This window comes from Xenopus tropicalis, chromosome 1 (genome assembly GCF_000004195.4).
Source record: "Xenopus tropicalis strain Nigerian chromosome 1, UCB_Xtro_10.0, whole genome shotgun sequence".
NCBI lineage: Eukaryota > Metazoa > Chordata > Amphibia > Anura > Pipidae > Xenopus > Xenopus tropicalis.
This window is the reverse complement of record NC_030677.2, coordinates 118102230-118115508: the sequence shown is the minus strand read 5'-3', so window position 1 is coordinate 118115508 and position 13279 is coordinate 118102230. Positions and strand designations below refer to the sequence as shown.

The 13279-nt window shown below is 37.7% G+C and overlaps 1 protein-coding gene across 3 annotated transcripts in view; it reads right to left on the bottom strand.

The window, feature by feature from the left end:
- cntln (centlein) overlaps positions 1–13279 on the bottom strand; it is a 154250-nt gene that overhangs the window by 76431 nt on the left and 64540 nt on the right. For all 3 annotated transcript variants that reach the window (XM_004910865.4, XM_004910866.4, XM_002935668.5), the window contains exons 12-13: positions 5386–5504; positions 3480–3605 (exon numbers count right to left, since the gene is read on the bottom strand). In XM_004910865.4, coding sequence (XP_004910922.1) covers positions 3480–3605; positions 5386–5504 — 245 coding nt within the window. The remainder of the gene's footprint in view (positions 1–3479; positions 3606–5385; positions 5505–13279) is intronic.

Below are 13279 nucleotides of genomic sequence, written 5' to 3'. Positions count from 1 at the left end.
ACAACTAAAAAAAATACATTTGTTGGTTCAAGAACAACATTGCCTTGAGAGGAAACTTCCGCAATTTCCCCAAAATTGCGGCGCCGCGTATGCCATCCCACCAGCAATTTACATTTTCGCCGGTGGGATGTCATTTCGGGGAGATTAGTCGCCTGCGACAACGGAGATTTTTCGCAGGCGACTCATCTCCCTGTGTGCCAGAGCCCTAAGAGGTTAGAGAGCTGGCTATTTTGTTAGACAACTGTTCACTCCAGCCTTTATAGATTACATTTTTGCCAAACTAACTATATTAGAAATATTTTTTATTTTGCGCAGTCTGTCACTTTTACCCAGTTTCATTTTTATACTTCACTATTCCTTTAAATCAGGGGTGTCAAACTCAATCACATAAGGGGGCCAAAATCTAAAACACAGGCTAAGTCGTGGGCCAAATTTTAATTTTAATGTACTTAGTAAGATACTAAGGGGTATATTTATCACAATGTGTAAAAAGTGGAGTAAGACATTACCGGTGATATTGCTCATAGCAGCCAATCAGATGCTTTGCTATTGTTGAAATCTGATTGGTTGCCTTGGGCAACATTACTGGTAATGCTTCACTCTACTTTTTACACAGCATGATAAATATACCCCTTAGTCTTAGTTACTATGTGAGGAAAATGGAATTTGATCAGGCTGGATGGTCAGACACACTCACCAAGGGCCACATAAAACAGCCAGGTGGGCCGGATTTGGCCCGTGGACCTTGTGTTTGACATATATGCTTTAAATCATCCTGTGGCTCTAGGTGACAATACAGACCTTGCAATAAAATTGATCCTTCTGATACAGAGATCATATGCATAAACCTGTGGTTTGTCCTTCAGATTTTGACATTTTAACATCTTGGGTAAAGATATTTTTTTTACAAAAAGATGTATCATGTCATTCCCCACAGTATGTCAGAAAAACAAAGTGTATACCAAAACTACCCGTGTCCCCAAGTGTTTGATATTTTATACTATTGCAATTCAATGGTATATTTATATGTAAAGAAAATAAACAAAGAAGACAATAAGAGACACGTTTCAATGTTAAAATCTATTAGTCTATTTTGTTTTTAAGGCATTGAAACAATCAAAGGATCATTTGAAGGCCACTCTTTATTGCTTATGTTTGTAGGAGTACCTAAATAAACATTTGCTGAACAACTGCAGTATAAGTCATAAATCATTTTTTCTTCAAATTTGAAAAGTATTTGTGGGTTATAAAAAGGTTCTGTGCATAAATTTGGTTAAGATAACAAAACAGCAATGTTAATTAGAAACATAGTTAGCTATCAGATACAGGCAAATTATTTCCCATTACAGTACTATAAAATAAAAGAAGGGCTTCCTCAATTTTCAAGGCAGATCTTAAAACCCTCTCACTCATGGAAGATCAAAGCAGTGAATGACATGTTTTCTCTAGTATGACTTTTCTTCACTAACTTTTCCTCTGACTACAGCTAAGAGAAGTCTGTGATGGGGATAAGCACTTAGCCCAAGGGACTGGTGGTACGCGGCAAGAAAGAAAGCAACTCCCTTGTGCTTTTTGCAGGTCACTACCAAGGACCATGTTAGCAGATCCATACCAGACCCTTAACAGGCAGCTCTGCTGGTAGCAGTAATTAGCTTGGACAGATTTGGCTCCAAGAGTAGCAGCGAAGCAACATCATAATGAGCTCAGCTGGGATTAGCAGGACAGGGCAGGGAACCAAGAGAGCTGAGGCATTCTGCATTGCGTATGTATCAGGAAGATCAAACGAGAATGGCTGCTTAGGTTATCCCCTCACCACCTCGTTCCAGAAATGAAGCAAGGCAGTGTGTAAAATACAGGCTAATGAAGAGCGACACCTCCAACAGATGAGAGCCACATTAATTAACACAATCCCTGCAATGTGCTGTACCATTTCGGCTACTGTGGACAAACCTGCACGCCACTGATAGAAGCATATTGTTTCCTGCTTCAGCTTATACTATGATTAGGACTGAATGTTTAATGCAGAGCTCTTCAGCACATTACTTTACCAGCTTAACTTTAAGTCAGACGCACAAGGTGCTTGATATCTGGCTATCTACAATAGTTTCTAAAAAAAAATATATATTATATATATATACAAAAATATAAATAATAATATTGCATATTTAATGCCTTGTACTTTATGGTAACTAAGATGCATAAAAACATATGGTGGCAGAGCAATCCTATAGGGTTTATTTAATGTTTAAATGATTTTTAGCAGACTTAAAGTATGGAAAATCAAATTACGGAAAGGCCCCTTATCTGGAAAACCCCAGGTCCCAAATAGAGTGTGTGTTAAAAAAGATGCATTGTTTATTTAATCAACATCCATGTTCCAACATTTCACTTTGTCCTTTCTAAGGAATCAATGTTTTACTGCATAAGTGCAGAGCACACTGACGTCAATGGCAACCACTGAAGGAGCTTGATAGCCAGCTATCAAGCTTATGATGCTTTTAAAGAAAGAAAATGGCCCCAGTTCAAAAGTATAGAAATTATAGAAAAATTAAAATTCCCTAATGCAGATATAATTTATAAAATAACATATTAATTTTGTAATGGTTCACGGCCAATGGTTCACCGCCTGGCCCTTTGGTATATTAGGTTTTATTGCTATAGGTGGGGGAGTTTATATTTGGGATTTTTGTTTTTCACGTTCCTTTGAAGTCTCATTCTAAATCTGTCACAGATACTACATGGTAGATTTATCAATATTCTAGATTGTGGTTTTCCATCCAAAATTGCTAATTATGCTACTTGGTGTTCTTGCTTTGTGATTATCTAGTTTTTTCTTTTTTAAGAAAAGGGCAACTTTTTTTTTTCAGTGACATGGATGCTTCACTGTTCAGTATGTCTGTGTTTCTGAATATTTGTTTAAAAAAAAAAATCTGATCCACAGACCCTATCTCTATCAGGATTCTAGATTCAGATCAAACATTCTAGACTTGCAGAGAGTGTGTTTCAATGTTAAATTATTTAGAATGTGTCAGTATGGGATAATGAAACATGGGGTTTCTAGAAAAAAACTTGGAGAGGAACTACATGGAGGAATAAGAATCTCAAAGTATAGACTAAAATTAGCCCAATTAATGCAGTGGAAATTTTAAAACAGAGGGTATTTACATTCTCAATTATTAAAACCTTTATTAATACCTTTATCGAAAAACCAAAAATTTGAATATTTTAACCCTTACTCAAGGAATAATTAAGATATAATTAATAATTATAGGAGGCAATAAAAACCTATTGGGTTAATTGATTTTTTAGTAGATTTAAGGTATGGAGACTGAAATTGCAGAAAGACCCCTTATCTGGAAAGCCCCAGGTCTCAACAAAGGAGTGTGATTTATATTATATATATATATAATACACATTATCATATGATTTAAAGTTTTTAATGTCAATCAAAACTGTATTAACTTAGAAAGAACACTTACTTTTCAACATGAAGCTTTTTGTTTTGCCTCTTAAAGTGAGCAAGCTCATTCCACACTGCATCAGAGTCTTCATGGCGAAGTTGCCTTGGATCTGCACGCTGGTTTCGCTTTTTATTTTCTTTTCCCCTGTTATATTTGGAAGAAGTCAATGAACAAAGGGAGCTTGACTAAATAACCACTGACCGCAGAACTGTGTGTGTTATACAAATGTTGACAAACTTATCATCTGAAGACTGCCCTGCTTCCAGCAATTTTTAAGTTCCTTGAATTCATTAATCTACTTAGAATATAGTGCCAAAGTACCAACAAATAATAGCATACGGTCTAAATGATGTGCAGATCTAACACTGATCACAAATAAATACATTCATTTAAAAGTAGGTGGATAGTGAACCTGGCATATATCATTAATCAAAATAACACAAAGCAAAGAATCAGTAAACAGCCACATTTATCAAACCACAAACTGTTTTCCCCATTAAAATTGTTATTCTTTCAGCTTTAAAGGAGAAGGAAAGGCTAATAAAGAGTTAATCTCAAGCTGCAGGCATACCTTTAGTTCTCTCAATAGTGCCTTTAAGTCTCCCCATATTTCACCTGTTCAGATGATCAGATGCCAAACAGGAAGAAAAAACGCAGAGCTGTGTAAAGTTCCCATAATGCCTCGCTCCTGCACCGAGACCCAGACCAGTGTACATGCTCAGTTAGTTAGACTATGGGGGAGATTTACCCGAATTCAAACCCTGAATAGCAAAAATTTGTATTGGAAACTAAAATTTCGCGACTTTTTCGTTGCAGTCGCGACTTTATCGTATTGAATGATCGTAAACGGCGGAAAAACCTTTCCGACTTTGCATGATTTTGGAAGCCTCACAGAGGAATAAATGGCAGCTCCAACCTGGCCCAAGGAAAGTCACGATACTGAAGCTTGAATGAATCTGAAACTTTCGTACTCAGCACAACAATACGATTTTTTCGCGGCGGCGATGAAAAAGTCGCGAAAAATATACGAAAAAGTCGCAAAAATACCGATCATTCGGATGCATTCGAAGCGTTCGTGCCTTAGTAAATCTCCCCCTATGAGTCAGCTTCCTGCTGATTGGCTCAGATCCACATTCCTAAGGGGGTGGAGTGAGTTCTTAGCATTCTTGAGGGAGGGGGGAGCAGGAGAGGGGAGAGAGCTGGGTGTCTCTGGCACAGTAAAATAGACACAACAAATTTTTTGACAGAGAACTCAGTGCAGCGTTTCTGTGAGTGCTTATGGCTGTATTTCCATAAACCTTTCTGATAAAGCTTACTTAGTTTTTACCTTTCTTTCTCCTTTAAAACATTTTTTAAAGCTGAAAAATGTTAACAATCTAGCTAATTTCTATAAGTTTCTAAAATGTCCCTCCAGTGTATTTTTACCATAAGGGCTTTTAGCAGGCAAAAAACAATACTATCATACAGGTCGTATGGTCCACCGGTTGGTTCTTAAGTGAAAGAGTGAAAAGTCATTACATTGTTATCACATATTTCTCAATCATTGGAAATACATGATAAACAAGGCAAAATCAATATTTCCACTGACAATTCAATCTTTGTCCTTTAGAAGAAAAACACAGCAATTCAATATTTTTTATATGTCCAGCAGCAAAAACACAGACACATCTCAAATTTCAAAATTATACAGACAGGTGTCAAAAATATCTTACTATAGTATTTGAAGGTATTTAACGAATAGAACATTTAGGATTTCTTATGTCTATTAAAAATAATGTAACAACTTTTAAACAATAATGTAGTTACAGTAAAAATTCTGATTGGTATTTTAGCATAATTACATAGTTCAGATCTAAAACATTCTCATTAGTGCAGTAACACACAGCATATTACTTTATAAAATACAGGTATCATTTAAACGTACCTGGCATACTCTTCAGATTGCTCTATCTGTTGTTTAACTTCCCTATAATTACTTTGCAATGTCAGTAGCCTCTCTCTTCGTCTTTCATGAGCTTTTCGGATTTCAGCATTTTCCTGCATCTAGAATTAATTTTAAACTGTAATTAACGTGGAACATATTGATCTTCAGTTGTTAAAAAATATGTTGCACCACAAGCCATATAAGTGGATTCATGCTCTGTGGTCTTACATGGTGATGGTCTGGTCTGATTCAGATGACAGGCCCATCTTTAGGATGACTTTAAAGTTGTCTTGTGTATGGTATAGGAAAGGCAAATTAGTACACATCACAGAACAATAAAGCCATTGCAAAGAAATACATTTCTAACAATACAAAATAAATAAAATAAATAAAAATAACAAGTGCAACACTGCAATTTCTATTGTATTGCAATCAGCGGGCTCTTGTATAATTTAGAATACTCAGGAGTTAAAATACCTACACTGTGATAAATATAATTAGGCAAGTGCATTCTACGTAGCCCCCTTACTTGAGTCTAGTGAAGCCAAGTATCATAGGAAAAAATGTGCAACAATCACCTGATCATAGCTTCTCTGAAGAAGCCCAAATCACACTGAGCATGAGAGTGTCACTGACACACAAAAGATTGCTTAATAAAATCCAAGATGAGGAGCTCCTGTGCACAACCTAAGCCATGGATCAATACTGTTAAATAGATTCTGAAACTCTAGGCTGATGCATCACGTTCAGTATATACAGTGGAGGAAATAATTATTTGACCCCTCACTGATTTTGTAAGTTTGTCCAATGACAAAGAAATGAAAAGTCTCAGAACAGTATCATTTCAATGGTAGGTTTATTTTAACAGTGGCCGATAGCACATCAAAAGGAAAATCGAAAAAATAACTTTAAATAAAAGATAGCAACTGATTTGCATTTCATTGAGTGAAATAAGTTTTTGAACCCCTACCAACCATTAAGAGTTCTGGCTCCCACAGAGTGGTTAGACACTTCTACTCAATTAGTCAACCTCATTAAGGACACCTGTCTTAACTAGTCACCTGTATAAAAGACACCTATCCACAGAATCAATCAATCAAGCAGACTCCAAACTCTCCAACATGGGAAAGACCAAAGAGCTGTCCAAGGATGTCAGAGACAAAATTGTAGACCTGCACAAGGCTGGAATGGGCTACAAAACCATTAGCAAGAAGCTGGGAGAAAAGGTGACAACTGTTGGTGCGATTGTTCGAAAATGGAAGGAGCACAAAATGACCATCAATCAACCTCGCTCTGGGGCTCCACGCAAGATCTCACCTCGTGGGGTGTCAATGATTCTGAGAAAGGTGAAAAAGCATCCTAGAACTACACGGGAGGAGTTAGTTAATGACCTCAAATTAGCAGGGACCACAGTCACCAAGAAAACCATTGGAAACACATTACACCGCAATGGATTAAAATCCTGCAGGGCTCGCAAGGTCCCCCTGCTCAAGAAGGCACATGTGCAGGCCCGTCTGAAGTTTGCCAATGAACACCTGAATGATTCTGTGAGTGACTGGGAGAGCTCTTTGGCATTAGCTCAACTCGCTGTGTTTGGAGGAAGAAAAATGCTGCCTATGACCCCCAAAACACCGTCCCCACCGTCAAGCATGGGGGTGGAAACATTTTGCTTTGGGGGTGTTTTTCTGCTAAGGGCACAGGACAACTTATTCGCATTAACGGGAAAATGGACGGAGCCATGTATCGTGAAATCCTGAACGACAACCTCCTTCCCTCTGCCAGGAAACTGAAAATGGGTCGTGGATGGGTGTTCCAGCACGACAATGACCCAAAACATACAGCAAAAGCAACAAAGGAGTGGCTCAAGAAGAAGCACATTAAGGTCATGGAGTGGCCTAGTCAGTCTCCGGACCTTAATCCAATAGAAAACCTATGGAGGGAGCTCAAGCTCAGAGTTGCACAGAGACAGCCTCGAAACCTTAGGGATTTAGAGATGATCTGCAAAGAGGAGTGGACCAACATTCCTCCTAAAATGTGCGCAAACTTGGTCATCAATTACAAGAAACGTTTGACCTCTGTGCTTGCAAACAAGGGTTTTTCCACTAAGTATTAAGTCTTTTTTTGTTAGAGGGTTCAAAAACGTATTTCACTCAATGAAATGCAAATCAGTTGCTATCTTTTATTTAAAGTTATTTTTTCGATTTTCCTTTTGATGTGCTATCTGCCACTGTTAAAATATACCTACCATTGAAATGATACTGTTCTGAGACTTTTCATTTCTTTGTCATTGGACAAACTTACAAAATCAGTGAGGGGTCAAATAATTATTTCCTCCACTGTATACAATATACAGGATTTCTAGCCTTATTCATTTTTACGGTTTAGTTTTCTTTCTAGTATTACTAAGTTTTTCATATATTTTCTGTTAAATGACTGGTTAATAATAGTTCTGATGCCAGCTCTTTTCCCTTTTTACTTTAAAATAAATAAATGCTTCACAGACTTATACGTTCTCACATTACTGGGACAATATATCCTATTCATGAGTGTGTTTTGCATTAACTTTAATAAAATGCTCAGCAGAACATATTGGCATAGATAATTAAGAGCAGGGGTCATTAATCATCTGCATATTTGTGTTTATCCATATAGGTGGAGACATTTAGGATTGCACTGGCATGGTTACATTAACAAAAGACTCAGATGAAAAGTGGACTCCAGAGGTAAAACTATTAAAGGGGATCTGCTGAGCTGAAAGTATGGTATTAGAATTCTAAAAAACACTAAAAATAGATGATTAATGAAGAGGTGCTGAAAGAGACACTCTGATTAAGTTTATATTAATTTTTTACTTGGGTTTTGATCTTCTTAGTAATTTTGCAAAGTGCCACTGTTTTAAGCTGGCCATACATGCATTTTGGGCAATTTTAATCGTACTTTAAGACAATCTGGGCCTGTATGCCCAAGTTGGCGGGTCATTTAGGTCAATAATCACACAGTATTACTGGTTTACTGATCATTGTTCCTGATGGAAATGTTTTGGAGGAGCCAGAGCAAATAAACTGCGGGTTGACTAATCTTGTCTGTCAAGACCCATAAGGTAGCCATACACTGGCAGATTTAAGTTGCTGATTAGAGTCTTTTAGATCGATTCAGCAGCTTGTCTGCCTGTGTATGGGGACCCCCGATGGGCCTCCCTGATCGATATTTGGCTGAAAATCAGTCAGGTGTCAGTCAGGCAGGTTTGATTTTCCCGACGGATCAGGGACTGCATTGGCTCATTGGTGTGGTCTTGGTCCGATGGAACCTATACCCATCGTTGTAATTCAAACATTTGGCCCTAAGGCCAAATGGTCGAATAGCCTGATATCAATCACCTTAGGTGGGCACATTGGGAGACGTTCAACTCGTTTGGCAACCTCAACAAATGAGGGGGTCACCTTTACATACCTCTTCAGACTGAAACTTGTACATATGCCGTGGGCTAAAATTTTTGGGTGCCTGTAATGGATAATGAACCATATAATGGAATTCTATATGTCAAAACAGACACAGCAAAGGGGCAAAAAGAAGGGGTCGCTTACACAAAGCTCTTTATCTCTATTTAAATTAGCTAAGCTGATTATCTTGGCTTAAATCACTCATGCCTTTTAACTTAAAACAAAAAAAATATATATTTTTTTCAATTAAAAGAATAATAGAATAGGAAGAATACATTTTAAGCATAGGTTCTATTTATTTTTCTTAGCCGGGTCACTTTGAACTTGCTGTGTGAAATATTGCCACGGCTACTATTAGAACATGGGGTCCATGTTATGTAGTAAGCAGGGCCTGGCTTATTAGCTCAGTGTCTGCCTGGGCCCACTGGGAGGCAGGTCATGCCAGTGAAGTAGAATGGAACTGCAATTTAAAATAAAAGAAATCTTAGCCACTTAAAATAAACCTGAACCCACCCTTCTGCTCTATCCCAGCCATGCCTTGTTAGAACTAATAAGAATGGCCGTAGCCTCATGGATGAGATTCAAACTATCTATATAAAAAAAAATCCAGACAACAAAATTCCAAGTTCTTATCTGAATTATCTGATCATTTTAATCAATAGTTAATGTAAGTATATATATATATAAGTATATATATATATATATATATATATAAGTTTATGATGGCAATGTATAATGTATTAATAGAAATTCGAATATAGAATGCTCAACACCAATTAAAATAAAAATATGCCGACAAAGCTGGATTTGTAATTATGGCTCATAGAGGCTGCCCCTTTCCCCTCCCTCTCTCAGCATTGCACGCATGCCCATCCATTTCTCACATACGGAGCACTGGGGTCAGGACTCGCTGAAGTGTTCTGCGAGTGCTCAGTGTGTGAGCAAAGTTTAGGTGTGGCTGGGCTGTATGCTTCCCCTAAATTTGTGCAGCCCTAGGCCCGGACCTTTGTGCCCTCGCCACAAATCCGGGCCTGTATGCTGCTCTTCTGGTTTAAACAAAACATGAAATACATTCTGTCAAGTACTGGCACGATCAATATATTAAATGTGAGAAAAGAGGTTAACCAAGAGAGTGTGACTGCAACAGCTAGACAATAACATTTAATTTACCAAATCATTTTATGTATAGATGCTTTAGGTCTGCACTTTCAATAACGTAATAGCTGCAGTAGATTTTAAGCAATCACGCACTTTTAAGCAGCAGAAACTACTATCTACGCATGATCCAGCAGGTATATAGTACAAGATGACAGGGCTTTTCATTGCCCCTACTTGTCAATGCCAAGACTATCAAGATCTGCAGCTATGCCCCAGGTGTTTTGCTCACATCTACCAATAGCGCTGATCACACAATCTGTTATGCCAAAGGCTAGATTGCTCACTTTGCACAGCAAGGTATTTAGAACACTTTGGGGGGGATTCACAAAAGTGGTGATATTCCGACAAAATAAAAGTGGAGATATATTTGTCGGATTTTCCACCTAATTCACAAACATCTACCTCCACTTTTGTGAATTTGTCTTTTAAACAGACAGTTTTCAGATTTTGTCAATTTCCCGAAATTTTTTTTATGAATTTGCCTTTAGCTGTTAGTAAATCTGTCGGTGCCATCAAACCCAGTCCCACAGCTACATGAGCCTTGGGATACGAATTTTACCAGCAGGATTTTGCATTTCATTTGCCATTTCACTTTGGGGCATTTCCTGAGGGGTAATTTTAGTTTGCCCAGGGAAACTATACATCATTTTTTCAGGACAATCTGGGCTTTATAATGTTTTCTATATTTCTGTGTAATTCCACTCCTGTAACAAGATTTAAGAGTCTAAATACCTTCTTCTCTAGCCCCTACTCATTACTGGGCAGCAGCAACCCGGCCCACACACCAACATGCCCGGTGAATAGAGGTCCAACAGGACTAGGGCCCACTGGGTTTTTATCCAGTGCCCTGTTGGGGCCAGTCCAACCCTGTACCCCAATATCCCAGTTTGGGTGCCAGTGTGTATGTGCCACCAAGATGGCTACTGGGAACAGGTGGGGGCCAATGCTGTCAAGCAGCTCTTTAGTTCTGGGCAGGATATGGGGGCACAGATAAGTTGGGGCAAATGTCAGTGAAGTGATTAAAGAGGGGGCACTGCTGCTAAAACTAAAAATTTGCCTGGGAGGCTTTACTTTTCCTTTTTGATAAAAATGTTTACAATATATTCACACAAAATGTTATTATTGCCTCATTGATTAAGCTAAAACTAGCATAATCATGCAAATGTGAGGTAAAAACATTTTATATATAATATATAAATTAAACTTTTTTAATCAGTGTTTTACTTGTTTATAAAATGTTAATTAGGCTTTTTGCACCTATTGTTCTAGGGTGATACAGAAACTTGTCCCCTAACAATAGTCTGCTAATCCCCATTAATATGTTAATGATCCCCCAATGGGGCCCCTACCAGAGGTGTGAATTGGAGACTGGGGGAAACAAAACAAAACAGAAGAGCTTAGAATTGGTCTGACAGTGTTACACTGACCTTTACTCTATTTTGAAAATGTCGGGAAAAAATGTTGTTAAAACGTTGTATAAATGTCGTTTAAACGACAAATTCACAAAAGTGTCTGTAAATTGTCTTTCTTTCACCAAAAACAGAAAAGAGGCGGTTGAGTCGGAATTTAGGCGGATTTCTGTTTGTGAATCTGGATAAAGTGTTTTCCACCACTTTTACTCCAAAAAAGGGCCATCTCCACTTTTGTGAATTCCCCCCAATGGGTTTTAAAGTTGCAGTTAACCTTGAACCTAACATTATGTATGATGCTAACAATGGTATTCTAAGACAATATGCAGCCAATAAGTATTTTTAAACAATGTGGGTTTTTTAATTATTTAACTTTGCTCTTAAGCTATCCAGCTTGAAGTTCACATTGTTATCTCATTTTTAAGGCCTAAGTTATCAATAGTCTCTATACCTATGAAAGATAAAAATAATTATATAAAACATAGCTAATATATAAGGTTAAAGATAATTTAAAACCTTGCTGTATCACTCAATTGTTCCAGTGCAAATAACTATTTACCTGACTTGATAATGATAGTAAAATCACAAAACAAAAAAAAGTGTATGGGCGTTTACAGAACCTGTAACTTAGGTTTGTGAAGGTTCTTATTCATCCAGGTCATGGTATATCTGTTGTAATAAGTCAAATCAACTAGACTTGATGTGTTTTTTTTCTTGAAGACGTTTCACCAGTCACCTGACTGGCTTTCTCAATTTAGACTTGTACCCTGAAATGTTGCTCCAATCAGCATAATCGGTTTATCATAACCAACATAGAGTAAGGGATCTCATGAAGGTAAGGTGTTTATTGTATAAGCATGATTGGAGCTATGTGGTGTTATTAAACTGTCCAATGAGAGGTACCAAAACAGCATTGTATGAGGCTGACAATAGATGTCTACTCAATAGATGCCTCTAACTCAAGCTTGGTTTTTCAGGTTTCACATATATGGCTTCTTTAATACCTCTTTTGAACCACTTTTCCTCCCTGTCCAGATGGTGAACTTGGCAGTCTTCAAACATCTGTTCTTTTTCTTTAGATGCATGTACACAGCTGAGTCCTGACCAGAGGAGCTGGCTCTTTTGTGGGTGCCATACACTGGTGTAACTGATAATTGGTTTCTCCCTCATACAAGTCAGAGCATTCCTCACGGCACTGCACTGTATACACAATGTTATTCTTCTAATCCTTTGTGATTGGGTCTTTTGGGTGAACCAGTTGCTGTCTCAGTGTGTTGCTGTGTTTAACGCAGACAGGGATGTAGTGTTTATTAAAAACACAGCTACATACAAATTCTTTCGTCTGTCATGCTTTCCACCTTCATCTGTAATTTTGGTGTTATTGCTTATTCTTCTTCTTCCAGTTTTTAACAAAGGCCCTATCTGGATACCAGCAAGTTTAAAGGACCCCTCTGAGATGTTCCAACTCTTTTGCCTTAGCCTTCGTGCTGGTAGGGATCTTGTCTGCACTGTGTTGTAGGGTTCTGATAACCCCCAGTTTCATGGGGGATGGCTGTCAAAATTTTTCACTGTGTTTCTCCTATTTACTGTAGTCATTGCATCTGAAAACTAGTATTGTCTGCAATATGCTTTTATATAACACATAATGTAGATATCAGTCAATCATGATTGAGCATTAGTTTGGCAGCACAGAGCTAAAACTTGTCGAGATCATGTAAAAGTCAACGGCAAATGTCCTTTTTAATACTGGAAGATCTTTCTTTGCTTTGCGGTTTTCAGGTTTTTTTTTTTACTCTGGCTTTTGTGAAACTATATGAAAAAGTCTCAGTTTTCTTGTGACAAGTCAAAAAAGTTGCGGTTTAGTGCAACAAGTCAAATTCACAGTTT